General features: G+C 38.5%; 1 protein-coding gene across 3 annotated transcripts; it reads right to left on the reverse strand.

Moving 5' to 3' along the window:
- Nucleotides 1-213: 213 nt before the first annotated feature.
- Nucleotides 214-6160, reverse strand: LOC141801044 (uncharacterized). 3 transcript variants are annotated; one of them, XM_074683935.1, is made up of 6 exons: nt 6105-6160; nt 5739-5854; nt 5296-5613; nt 3652-3729; nt 3439-3545; nt 214-1652 (listed from the first exon to the last, which is right to left on the reverse strand). In XM_074683935.1, exons 3-6 carry the CDS (start codon nt 5374-5376, stop codon nt 1274-1276), a joined length of 645 nt encoding a protein of 214 aa, XP_074540036.1. In that variant the 5' UTR covers nt 5377-5613; nt 5739-5854; nt 6105-6160; the 3' UTR covers nt 214-1273. The 3 variants fall into 3 exon arrangements, with proteins under 3 accessions (XP_074540036.1, XP_074540037.1, XP_074540035.1); XM_074683936.1 differs by having other exon boundaries at nt 5739-5871; nt 6105-6122; XM_074683934.1 differs by lacking the exon at nt 6105-6160 and having other exon boundaries at nt 5739-6100.
- Nucleotides 6161-9765: the final 3605 nt, after the last annotated feature.

Raw genomic sequence — 9765 nt, forward strand, 5'->3', positions numbered from 1 at the left:
TTTTTAGCTCATCAATTTTATGTAAATGTTGTTTTGTGAAACTGCTAGGCCCCAATAATTTTATAAATGTGAACTTAATCTGTTTTATCTTTATTGTGACTGTGGCGTTTTAGAAATGATTTTAGATATGTGATTACACTTCTTCTTAACAAGAATGCTCATTAGTGTTGGATATCTTTTCAAGCAGCAGCTTTTTATTACAGCATACAAGAACACAAACAGCAAATTAAAATATAGAGGACAAAACCAAAACATGAGATAGACTAATATTTAGAACCTTGTTTCTTCCATGTCGACATAAGACAGTTAGTTAGAAAATTCAAGTCGGTTAAATCATCATGTCTGTGCACCCAACATCACCTCACCACACGCATTCATATTCATCACATTTCATCAAACAGTGCAGCATGTTTCTCCTCCTGATGTCTGAGGAAAGAGATGAATTTTTTTTTCCTTTTTTTTTTTTTTTTCTCTCAAACATTATGTAACAATCATGTCACTCAGCCAAACCTCTAGACTGAAATCCCCTGCTCTCCATCCAGGTTAAGTGAGATAATCTGTGACTAATCCGGCTGTTGTTGCCGTTAATCCTTCAATCCAGGTTTTTTGATGAATTACAGATAAGATTAAAGTTTACTGACAGGTGTGAAGGCCCCTTTTTGTGGTTTGAAAAGCACTTTGGAAGAAGAGGAAGAAGATATTATTGTATGATTCTTGGTTGCATGTACGTACTGTGTTACATTTGTTTTGGTGTTTTGTGCAAATAAGTGCAACACGTCATTATCACAGCATCCCCACCCACTCAGATCACTGCATGGATAATGGGGTTAGACTGAGTTTGACTCTACCCCTTACTTGACAGACAACTCAGATGTGTTGTAAACAGCTCAAAATACCATTAAATGGGACCTAAGTATGTTCTCTTGTATATATTTGAGAAGTGTTAAGTGAATCCAAACTCTCTGTTACACTAGCTTTTTGAGTATTAAAGTGCTGTCTCTCTAAATTTAAAGAGAAGAAGTGATTTCAGCAAAAACAGCATAGTATTACTCCTCCTTGTGTTACAAAATATACGCTATATTTTTTTCCTGAGGTTATTTGGGTGAGAAATTGGACACTAAAGGCTCAATATGTAAATATATTATTATCATTAGGGGATTTGTTGTTAATTTACATGACATCCCATGTGAAATCTATTCTCCTGAACTTCCACCTTCCTCTGACACATCTCCATTCACTCTGTTTATTTCTCCAGATTTCATCACCATGACATTTAGTTGCTCTTGGTCTTCAGTTCTGCCAGCTTACTGGTGACAAAGTTCCACTTGAAGGACGCATCACTGCTCCCCCCTCCTCCTCCTCCCAGTGAGACATATTTGGAGAAGCTATTGTTGCTGCTCCTTCCTCCTCCTCCTCCTCCTCCTTCACTTGCCTCCCCTTGAGTGGTCTGCCCATCCTGAGAGGCAGTAACCTCCCCTCCGGTTTCTGTCACTCCCTGTTCGCCCTGTGCCGCTGCAGCTTCGTTTGTTGAAGTTGCAGCAGCCGCCGCAGCTTCCGCCTGCTTTTTGGCAGCCCAGTTGGCTGCGAAGCTATCCCAGAATGCAGAGCGCTTGGTGGGTCGAGGAGGCTCCTCTGGTTTTACTGCAAGGGGACTGAGGGTTCAGAGACAGGAAAGGGAAGAATGTTAAGTCAACCAAAAAAAGTAGTTTACTTTTGTTTGACAGATTTTAGAGAGTCATATTTTAAATACAAACTTCTCTTTGCATACCAAAAAAGGCAAAAAAAAACAAAAAAAAAACCAAACAAAAAAAAACGGAAAAAACAAAGCAGGGTCAGCCCAAAACTTGGGGAAGGTATACTTTATCAGCCATGTTGGATCCTTGGCAGTCAGGCTGTGTGTGGAACATTTCCTCATTTTTTTCTGAGACAGATGGTTACAGGAGGTTAGAATAGGCCAGGAAAGGAAAGAGGTATAGTGTTGATATAAATAAACTCAGGATATTCTTGGCCAAAGTTAGACGATAAAATCAACCAACTCTCATGTTTGTCCTTTAAAGATGTAGCTGATTGGCTAAAAGACCAGGAATAGTTGGTCTGACACTAAAACTTTGTTCCAAGGAAATCTAGACAACTCATAAAACTTTTTTAGGCACTGGCATCTTTTGTAGTATCAGAGGTGATTAAAGTTTTCCCTGCCCTTGGCTTGAGGCAGCTAGGTATTTGCCCCTATCTTTCATGCTATCTTCATGCTAAGCTAAACCAAACAGAAGCTGCTGGTTGTACCTTAAAGAGAGTAAAATCTATCTTCTAATCTAGATAAGGTCATTTCGAAAAGTATCTATTCAGGTGGTAATAAAACTAACTGAAAGGTCCTAATTAAGTCCTATGGGGTGCTAGCAACTGGTTATGAAGCAGTCCTGAACTGAAACTGATGACTCTTTCTGAGCTGCAAAACTAATCAGACCATCAGCATTACAGCCACCAGATCTGTGTGCCATCCGTCTCCACTCCATCACAACATTTCTTGAAAATGTGTTGAATGCTCTTCTTCATTCCAGTAGGCTGGAGCACACAAAAGCACGCATAAAACATACATGTTGCCAAATCAACAAACAATTCTCATGGTGAGTGGAGCTGGGCCTTGGGTCAACAGTTTAGAGGATTTTAGAGCATAGACTGCATAAAACATAGACGTAGTCTCCCCGATGTCACCCGTCTGTTTCTGAAACAGAAAATGAAGCACATCGGCTATAGCGGCCATATTGGCAGTGGCAAGGGCTTCGCCTACAGCCATAGGGCGTCGGCCATCACGTGACCCTCAGCTGTTCCTCTTATTGGGGGAGCTCACGATATTGATATCCCCAGAACGGCCAGATTAGAAAAAAATTCACCCCCTGTACAGTGGGAGCAGGTAGTAAAATTAGCGACTCAGACAGGGGACATTTTTTGAACCAGGCTGTAAATAGGTTAATTTCTGCTTTGAAAATGGCTTTTTTTGGCTTGGTGTGTATGTGACTTCTGGTACTTCCGGAGCCAGCCCCAAGCAAACACTCGAGAAACAGCAGATTTTAGCACTTCTGCATTGTTTCATATTCTTAGACCAGAGGTTGCCGCTTGTTTTAGAGGCCAGTAAAGGCAACATGAAGGAGAAGGGGGTTGTCATTGTAACAGATTTCATAGAAAAATGCTAGTTACAAATGTTTGTAACAGACTCAGCACACAGATATCACTTTTGTTCACGGGATCCTAAAAGTTAACAATAACTTGGAGTTTAAGAACTTAATTGAACATCACTCAAAAATAAAATCTGTAAAAAAAAAACAAACAAAAAAACACTTTAACCCTCACAAGCCCCACTGATGGTAAATGTGCATGCTTGATGTGAATGACAGAAGGACAGCGGTTAAAAGCACCAGGAGCAGACAGATTTCCACTCACTGGTCAGGGACCGGCGGACTCTCTGTCTCCTCTAGGAGCTGGTGTTCATCTTCTCTGTTGAAAAGAGCTGATAGTCTGTTCCAGCTTTTTGTCCCAGCCCCCTGCATCTGCACATAACACAACACATATACACAGGGTTAAAGGTCAAAGGAGGTCTGAGTTAAAGTGGTGACTAGGTGAAAAATGACCTGGTAGACGTCGATGTTTACATACTTTCCTGGCCAACTGGGAAACTGCGTTTGGTCCCTCGTCCTCCTGCACTGGACTCACATCATTCTCCACCTCTGTGACCTGCAACAGCATCAAAACAGATACACCAGATGCACCTTACCTGAGTTTGGAATTCCACATGCAAAGGATTTCAGCACATAAGGTTGCCATCTAGTGTGTACTGTGGATATTACAACCAGCGGAGAGCAAAGGATGGGACTGAAAAGTGACTGTCAAGAAATGCTAACAAAGGTGATACTTTACAGATTTTTTTTGTTGTTGTTTGTTTGTTTTTGTTTCTATGGAATGAACATTTTTATAGATTTGGACACAAAATGAACTTAATTTCAGAGGTATGTGTGAAGCTATGCAGAAATATGACATTTTTGCATTCACATTTAAAAGGGAAATTATCTCTACAACACACACTCACAGTAATCTCCCAAAGTTAATTTTCCATGTCCTAGCTGGAACTGCAAGATACAACAGGCCCTGGTCATCTGTCTGTCTCATCCACCTTGTCAGTGTCAGTGGAATGCCAGCTAATCCGTTTGTTCAGGATCAAGTTTCTCAACCTCGCAGAGATCTGGGTCACCACAAAACTGTGCCATTCTCCTGTGGTACCAAATTCTGAAGGTGTCACAGTCCAGCGACTGACAAATGGTCAAATACAAAAGTTAATGTGACACAATTTTGTTTCTTTTTCTGAAAGTTTGAATCGTTAAGGTTGTAAATGAAACCGTGTTATAGAGGCAGAAGTAAAAAATTGCTAGAGATCACCAGCCATGAAGATAAAAAAAATATATAGCTTTACTCAAAACACTGCAAAAACTGATATCCAAACAAGTGTTTCCTTTTTTTTTGTAAAAAAAAAACAAAACAAAACAGAAATAATAATAATAATGAAACAGAAAAAAATAGAGAATTAATACGAGCCACATTAACTAGACAAGTCCAGACAAAAGTTTTATTTTAAGATATTAAAATAGATAAATGATGCCCGAATTACTTGTTAAGGAGAATTAACATTTACCAATGAGGAAAGAAAAGAACACTAGTTCAGTTTCTTTTTCAAGATGCAATATTTTTTTGACCCCAAGAGCAGAATTTTTTCTTTTTTTCTTTTCATTTTTTGTAAGCAATTTAAGCATCATTTTTGTCTTTTAATATTTTGAATAAGACATTTTCTGGACTTTTCAGGTGATTTTCTTTTTCAAACTGACTCTTATAAAGCATTTTTATTATCAGAAATAAGAAAAACACTTCCTTAGATTTTAGTTTTTGTAGTGAATAACTTGCAAGATAAAATGTGTTTAGGTTTAAGAAAATACACAGCTAATTTTTTTGGTGATATGTAGAAAATAAGAAGTATGAAGTGGTGTTGAGTAAATATGAAATGACTGTAAGGTTTATAGCCCTTCAGTGACAGTATAAACATATTTTAGTACTTCAGTTTTCGAGGCCTACTTCTGCCTCAAAGTTCCTCTGGCATGGAAAACACAATCCCTCAGCCTGCTCATCTGACCCTGTGATTATTAAAAAATGATGAGCAAACAAAACCTGATGACTTTCTGACTTCTACATTCCTTTTTTCACACACAAATATGAATCGAGAAAGATGAACGACAACAAGAGAAAGTTACGTACCTCCTCAGCAGCTTCATCCTCATACTCAGGGTTGAGGGTCTTCATCACTTTGCTCTTATACACCTTCAACATGGAATTCATTCTTGCAGGAGAAGTTTCTCAGCAGTCAGGAACAAGATGCCTCCGTGGCTCACCCTCTGACTAGTCAACACGTCCAGCTTCAGCGCAGCTTAGTTCTTGGACCTGTTTCCATGCATGAAGTTCTCAGCAGCTCAGCAGCACAGGGAACCTTTTAGACATTATCCCCCTCCTCAGATTGATCCTTGTCTCATCAAAGCCAGCAGGGAGTTGACAGATGCTTTCGTCTCTGCAGAGCGTCTGAACAGGTAAAGGTAGGAAGCTGTGCTGTTGGTGCGTGCACTATCACAAGTGTACTTGCTCGCACACACACACACACTGATGCTAAATTCAACGTCACGGTTCACAATCCCTGCCTTGGTTACCTGGAAACAGGTGTAGATTTCCTCATGCATATTTCAGAGGGTCCTTCTCCCTGTGCCAGACGACTATTGTCAGCAGTGTTGGTGGACTGGCTCTTGAAATCCTTATGCACAAAAACCTACATGCACGGTTACACTGACATCTTTATTTCAGGATTGAGAATTCATTTGCACATTTGAATGCTGCAGCAGTGAGTGCTGAGAGCAAGTTTTCTCTCACAACTTTATCATTGAAGAAGAAAACCCTTTTCACACTATGCCTTCAAATTTCTCTTCAAGCTACCTATAAAACACATTTCTGCATGAAACTTAATAATGAGAAGTAGGTTTAAACCATAACCAAACAGCAAACTTCCCTTCCTCTGTTACCTGGCCTCTCCTTGAAAGTCCTCCCCCTGCTCTCATTGGCTGCTGCGGCACAAAAATCAGCTGCAACCAGACTCAGGTGCGCTGCAAGTCGCTTGGCAACCTGAGACAACTGGTGAGTGTTGAGCAGATAAAGAGAGAAGTATAAAGCTTTGATGACTGATTGAGTTTCAGCAGCTACACACAACAATACACCTGAGTATACAACCAACACTATTTTTCTTATTTGCCTGTACATGTGCACCAAGATCCAAAGATAAGATGACGTCTCACTTATTCTTTGTGTTGCTGCAGTAAATAGTGCTGAAAAAATGTGGGAGGCTACTTGACAGTTATTCTTAGTTATTCTGTCCATCAGGGAACTGTGACCTAACTTATCCTATAGCTTGATTACCATACAGAGGTGGACAGTAATGATACTGTAAGGCCTGCAGATCCATAAGACCAACATGAATTTTGAATGCACCTCTATGGATGACTCCTGTTTGCACGCACACAGAGGGAAGTTGGTGATCTGAAGAGGAGCCAGGTCAGTCATGGCTGCAGCAGCTCATGTTTAAGACTGGAAAAGACACAGACCCACTATATAGCAGAGACCAAACAGACTTTCTATGGCTATATATTTTTATTGCTTTTTATTTAAGTATTTACCAATTTTTGGCTTGTTACAGACTGTAATACCTAACTACACATTCTCACAGGCATATTTCTTTACTTTTCTTCCCTTGATAGGTGCCAATTTCCTTCATTTGGGGGGATTGGTGATCAGGGATCAGTGATTGACCCATCCTTATATATAAAACTGATCTTATATACCTCTGGGAAAGTCTGACAGCCATTGTTGCTTTTTGCTCTGGGACCTAAAACTCAGGACACTTTATTGATTGTTTCAGCTAAAACATTTTTTTTTCTTTTTCACAAGTATTGTTCAATGATTTTCAACAAAATTGGACTGGAACATTGAAGGTGTGTGCTGCCAGTTATGAAAAATAATAAAAAGAAAATAGGCCTAGGTCGGTATTTGCAGGTCAGGCTTTTTAAAGATCTGTGATCTGCCAGAAAATTGTGATCGGTGCACCCCAACTCTAATGCTCTATTAGCTAGTTCTTTTTAACCCCTAAAAGCCTGACTCATGCAGACCCCCCCCCCCCCCCCCCCCCCCCCCCCCCCCACAAAATTCTATTTTTTCAAGTTAAAATGTTTGTTTTTCCTTATAACTAATCCACATTGATAAAAATGCTATATCATTTTGTTTATGGTACAATTCTTGTATCATACTCGATAAATTAGGTGGTTTTGGCTACTTTTGAAGTTAAGTTTTTAGTAAATGTACATTATTTAAATGCAAAAAAAAAAGACTAACAAAAATCTAGATGTTATTCTTGTCAAAACTTCTTGACTAACTGTAAGGATGTTTTCATGGGAGCAGCCATTGAAAAAAAAAAAAAAACTTTCAAAAAATTAAAACTTCAGCTGCCTGTAGTGGAATACCCTCTTTGCAGAAGTTAAAGGCAAAAAGATATATATCATTTTCAGTCTACAAACTTTGAAGGGGTCTGTTAATGGTGTATATTTCATTTTTATTTTATTTATTTTTTATTTTTTCACTTAATGTACAGTCCTAGTCCACGCTACAGATTGTAGGCTACCTCAATCATTTTTAACAAGCTATTCTGCAACATCAATAAGAAACAGCTAACTGCCTGTTTGATGACTTGTTGTGGATAGATGTGTCAAGGTGTCATTCTTCTTCGCCAAAGAAATGAAATTCAAACCACTGTAGTGTGGCAGCCTTTGTTGAAAATGCTCTTACAATGTGATGAGATATAAAAACTGGACATGAAAACTTCTTCAAAACAAAAAAAAGTTAATTTTGTGACTAAATTTTATTATATGTCGCTGTGTCTGTTGCACAGTTGGAATGTAGCTTAGAAACAACAGGGTACAATGCTTTTGCTCCTTGTGGCCTCATGACAAACTGTTGCCTTATCCATATAGTAATGTTTTCTTCTGTTATCAGTGCTGAACATTTGTCCTCATAATCATAAAACAAAATGTGAGTGGACAGGGCGTGATGCAACTTAGGAGTACATGTTTGGGTATAGAAATCATTTCAGGACAAAGTGCACAAGACATTTTGACCAGTCAAACAAGTGAAGAAATTAAGTTCCTCTTTCAAAAATGGGACAAATAGGAAAGTTAAAATCATTACTGAACACATCAGAAAGATTTCAAATTCAAAAATCTATATCTGTTTGAACTTTTATTCATTTATTCACATATTATCACTGTATGCTACAGAAAATCAATTGTAGGCACGACTCAGGAGGATTAGTTCATTTAGCAAGTGTTAACAAATGCTACCACAAGGTGGCTCTAGCGTCTTAAGGGTGTAACTTTCTTTCAACATACTCACTGGATGAGTGAATCAGATCTTGTTTGTTTTTATTCTGCTGAACCTCCAGGTTCTGTCTTTTAAAACTTTTAATGGAGTGTTTTACAATATTTAAGTTATTAAGACATTTGTTACTCTGCACTTGGATCTTGTCCTGATATTGCATCGGTAGATACAGTAGCATTGAGGTTGTCAGAATAGAGGGTTGTATCCTCCAAAATTATCCTCTTTAATTGCTCTTTTACATAATATACAGCAATTGTTTTTTAAATTTTTTAAAGGATCTTTCAATTAGTGGGTTTGGTACCCTTCTAGTGAGAATGTGTAGTAAAAAGTCCCATATGAAGCAGTGAGAATCCTTATTTGTTGATGGAGGTTGACTTATTTAGTTTTCCTTTTAAAAAAAAGGGGGGGGGGGGGGGGGGGGGGGTATAAAAGTGAGCTGTTTTTTTTTTTTTTTTTTTTTTTTGAGATTCTGGATTTTAAAAACTCACCACATTCAAAAACAACAAGACATTCCAAAAGAGCACAATCAAAACAAAACTGCAGAGCTTTTCTTTCCCTGTGCAAATCCTTCAAACCAAAGGTCCCTGACAATCTGGGTCAATACTTTTATCTCAGACATTGCTGTCTGCAAAATCTGCATGTGAGCAAACTGTGGTTAATTTTTTTCTTTGCATGTTTGCCCTTCAACCCAACTTGGTTCAGTTTGGGGTTATCCACAACAGAATTACAATCACTGAAACAAGTCACACATTGAGAATCATATATTTTAATAAGCTTTCTGCAATTTGTGGCAACGACCAACGGAAATTATTTTTTTCCCCCTGTCATTTAATGTTTATTTCCTTTATTGCATTGTATAGATTTGAAAATGTTCAATATGGTAACATGCGATTAAACAACAGAAAACTAATTCTCTGAACTGTCTCAAGATGTTTTTCCAACAGTTGGTGAAAGATAAAAGAAGAACCAACATGTGGCACGTGGAAATAACAGTTAATAACTTTGTTATCAATAGAGAACACTTCTGCTTATGTCTGTAAAGCTGAGCAAATATGTCTCTTTCCACCAACCTTAAACATGACCCAGATGATAAAGCTCATGCTGATGTCCATATATGCACGTATGCACTGTACACATGTGAGGCATCCTTTTTTAGTCTCATATTCTGACCTTTGCCTTCCTTATTTTTGACCATTAGGGGGAGACAGAGATACAAGCCTGTGCTGAGCTCCAGATACATAAGGAACAGAATGTACAGAACAC

This window comes from Halichoeres trimaculatus, unplaced genomic scaffold (genome assembly GCF_033239565.1).
Source record: "Halichoeres trimaculatus isolate MK-OKI-2021-1 unplaced genomic scaffold, fHalTri1.1 fHalTri1_scaffold_12, whole genome shotgun sequence".
In the NCBI taxonomy this organism is placed as follows: domain Eukaryota; kingdom Metazoa; phylum Chordata; class Actinopteri; order Labriformes; family Labridae; genus Halichoeres; species Halichoeres trimaculatus.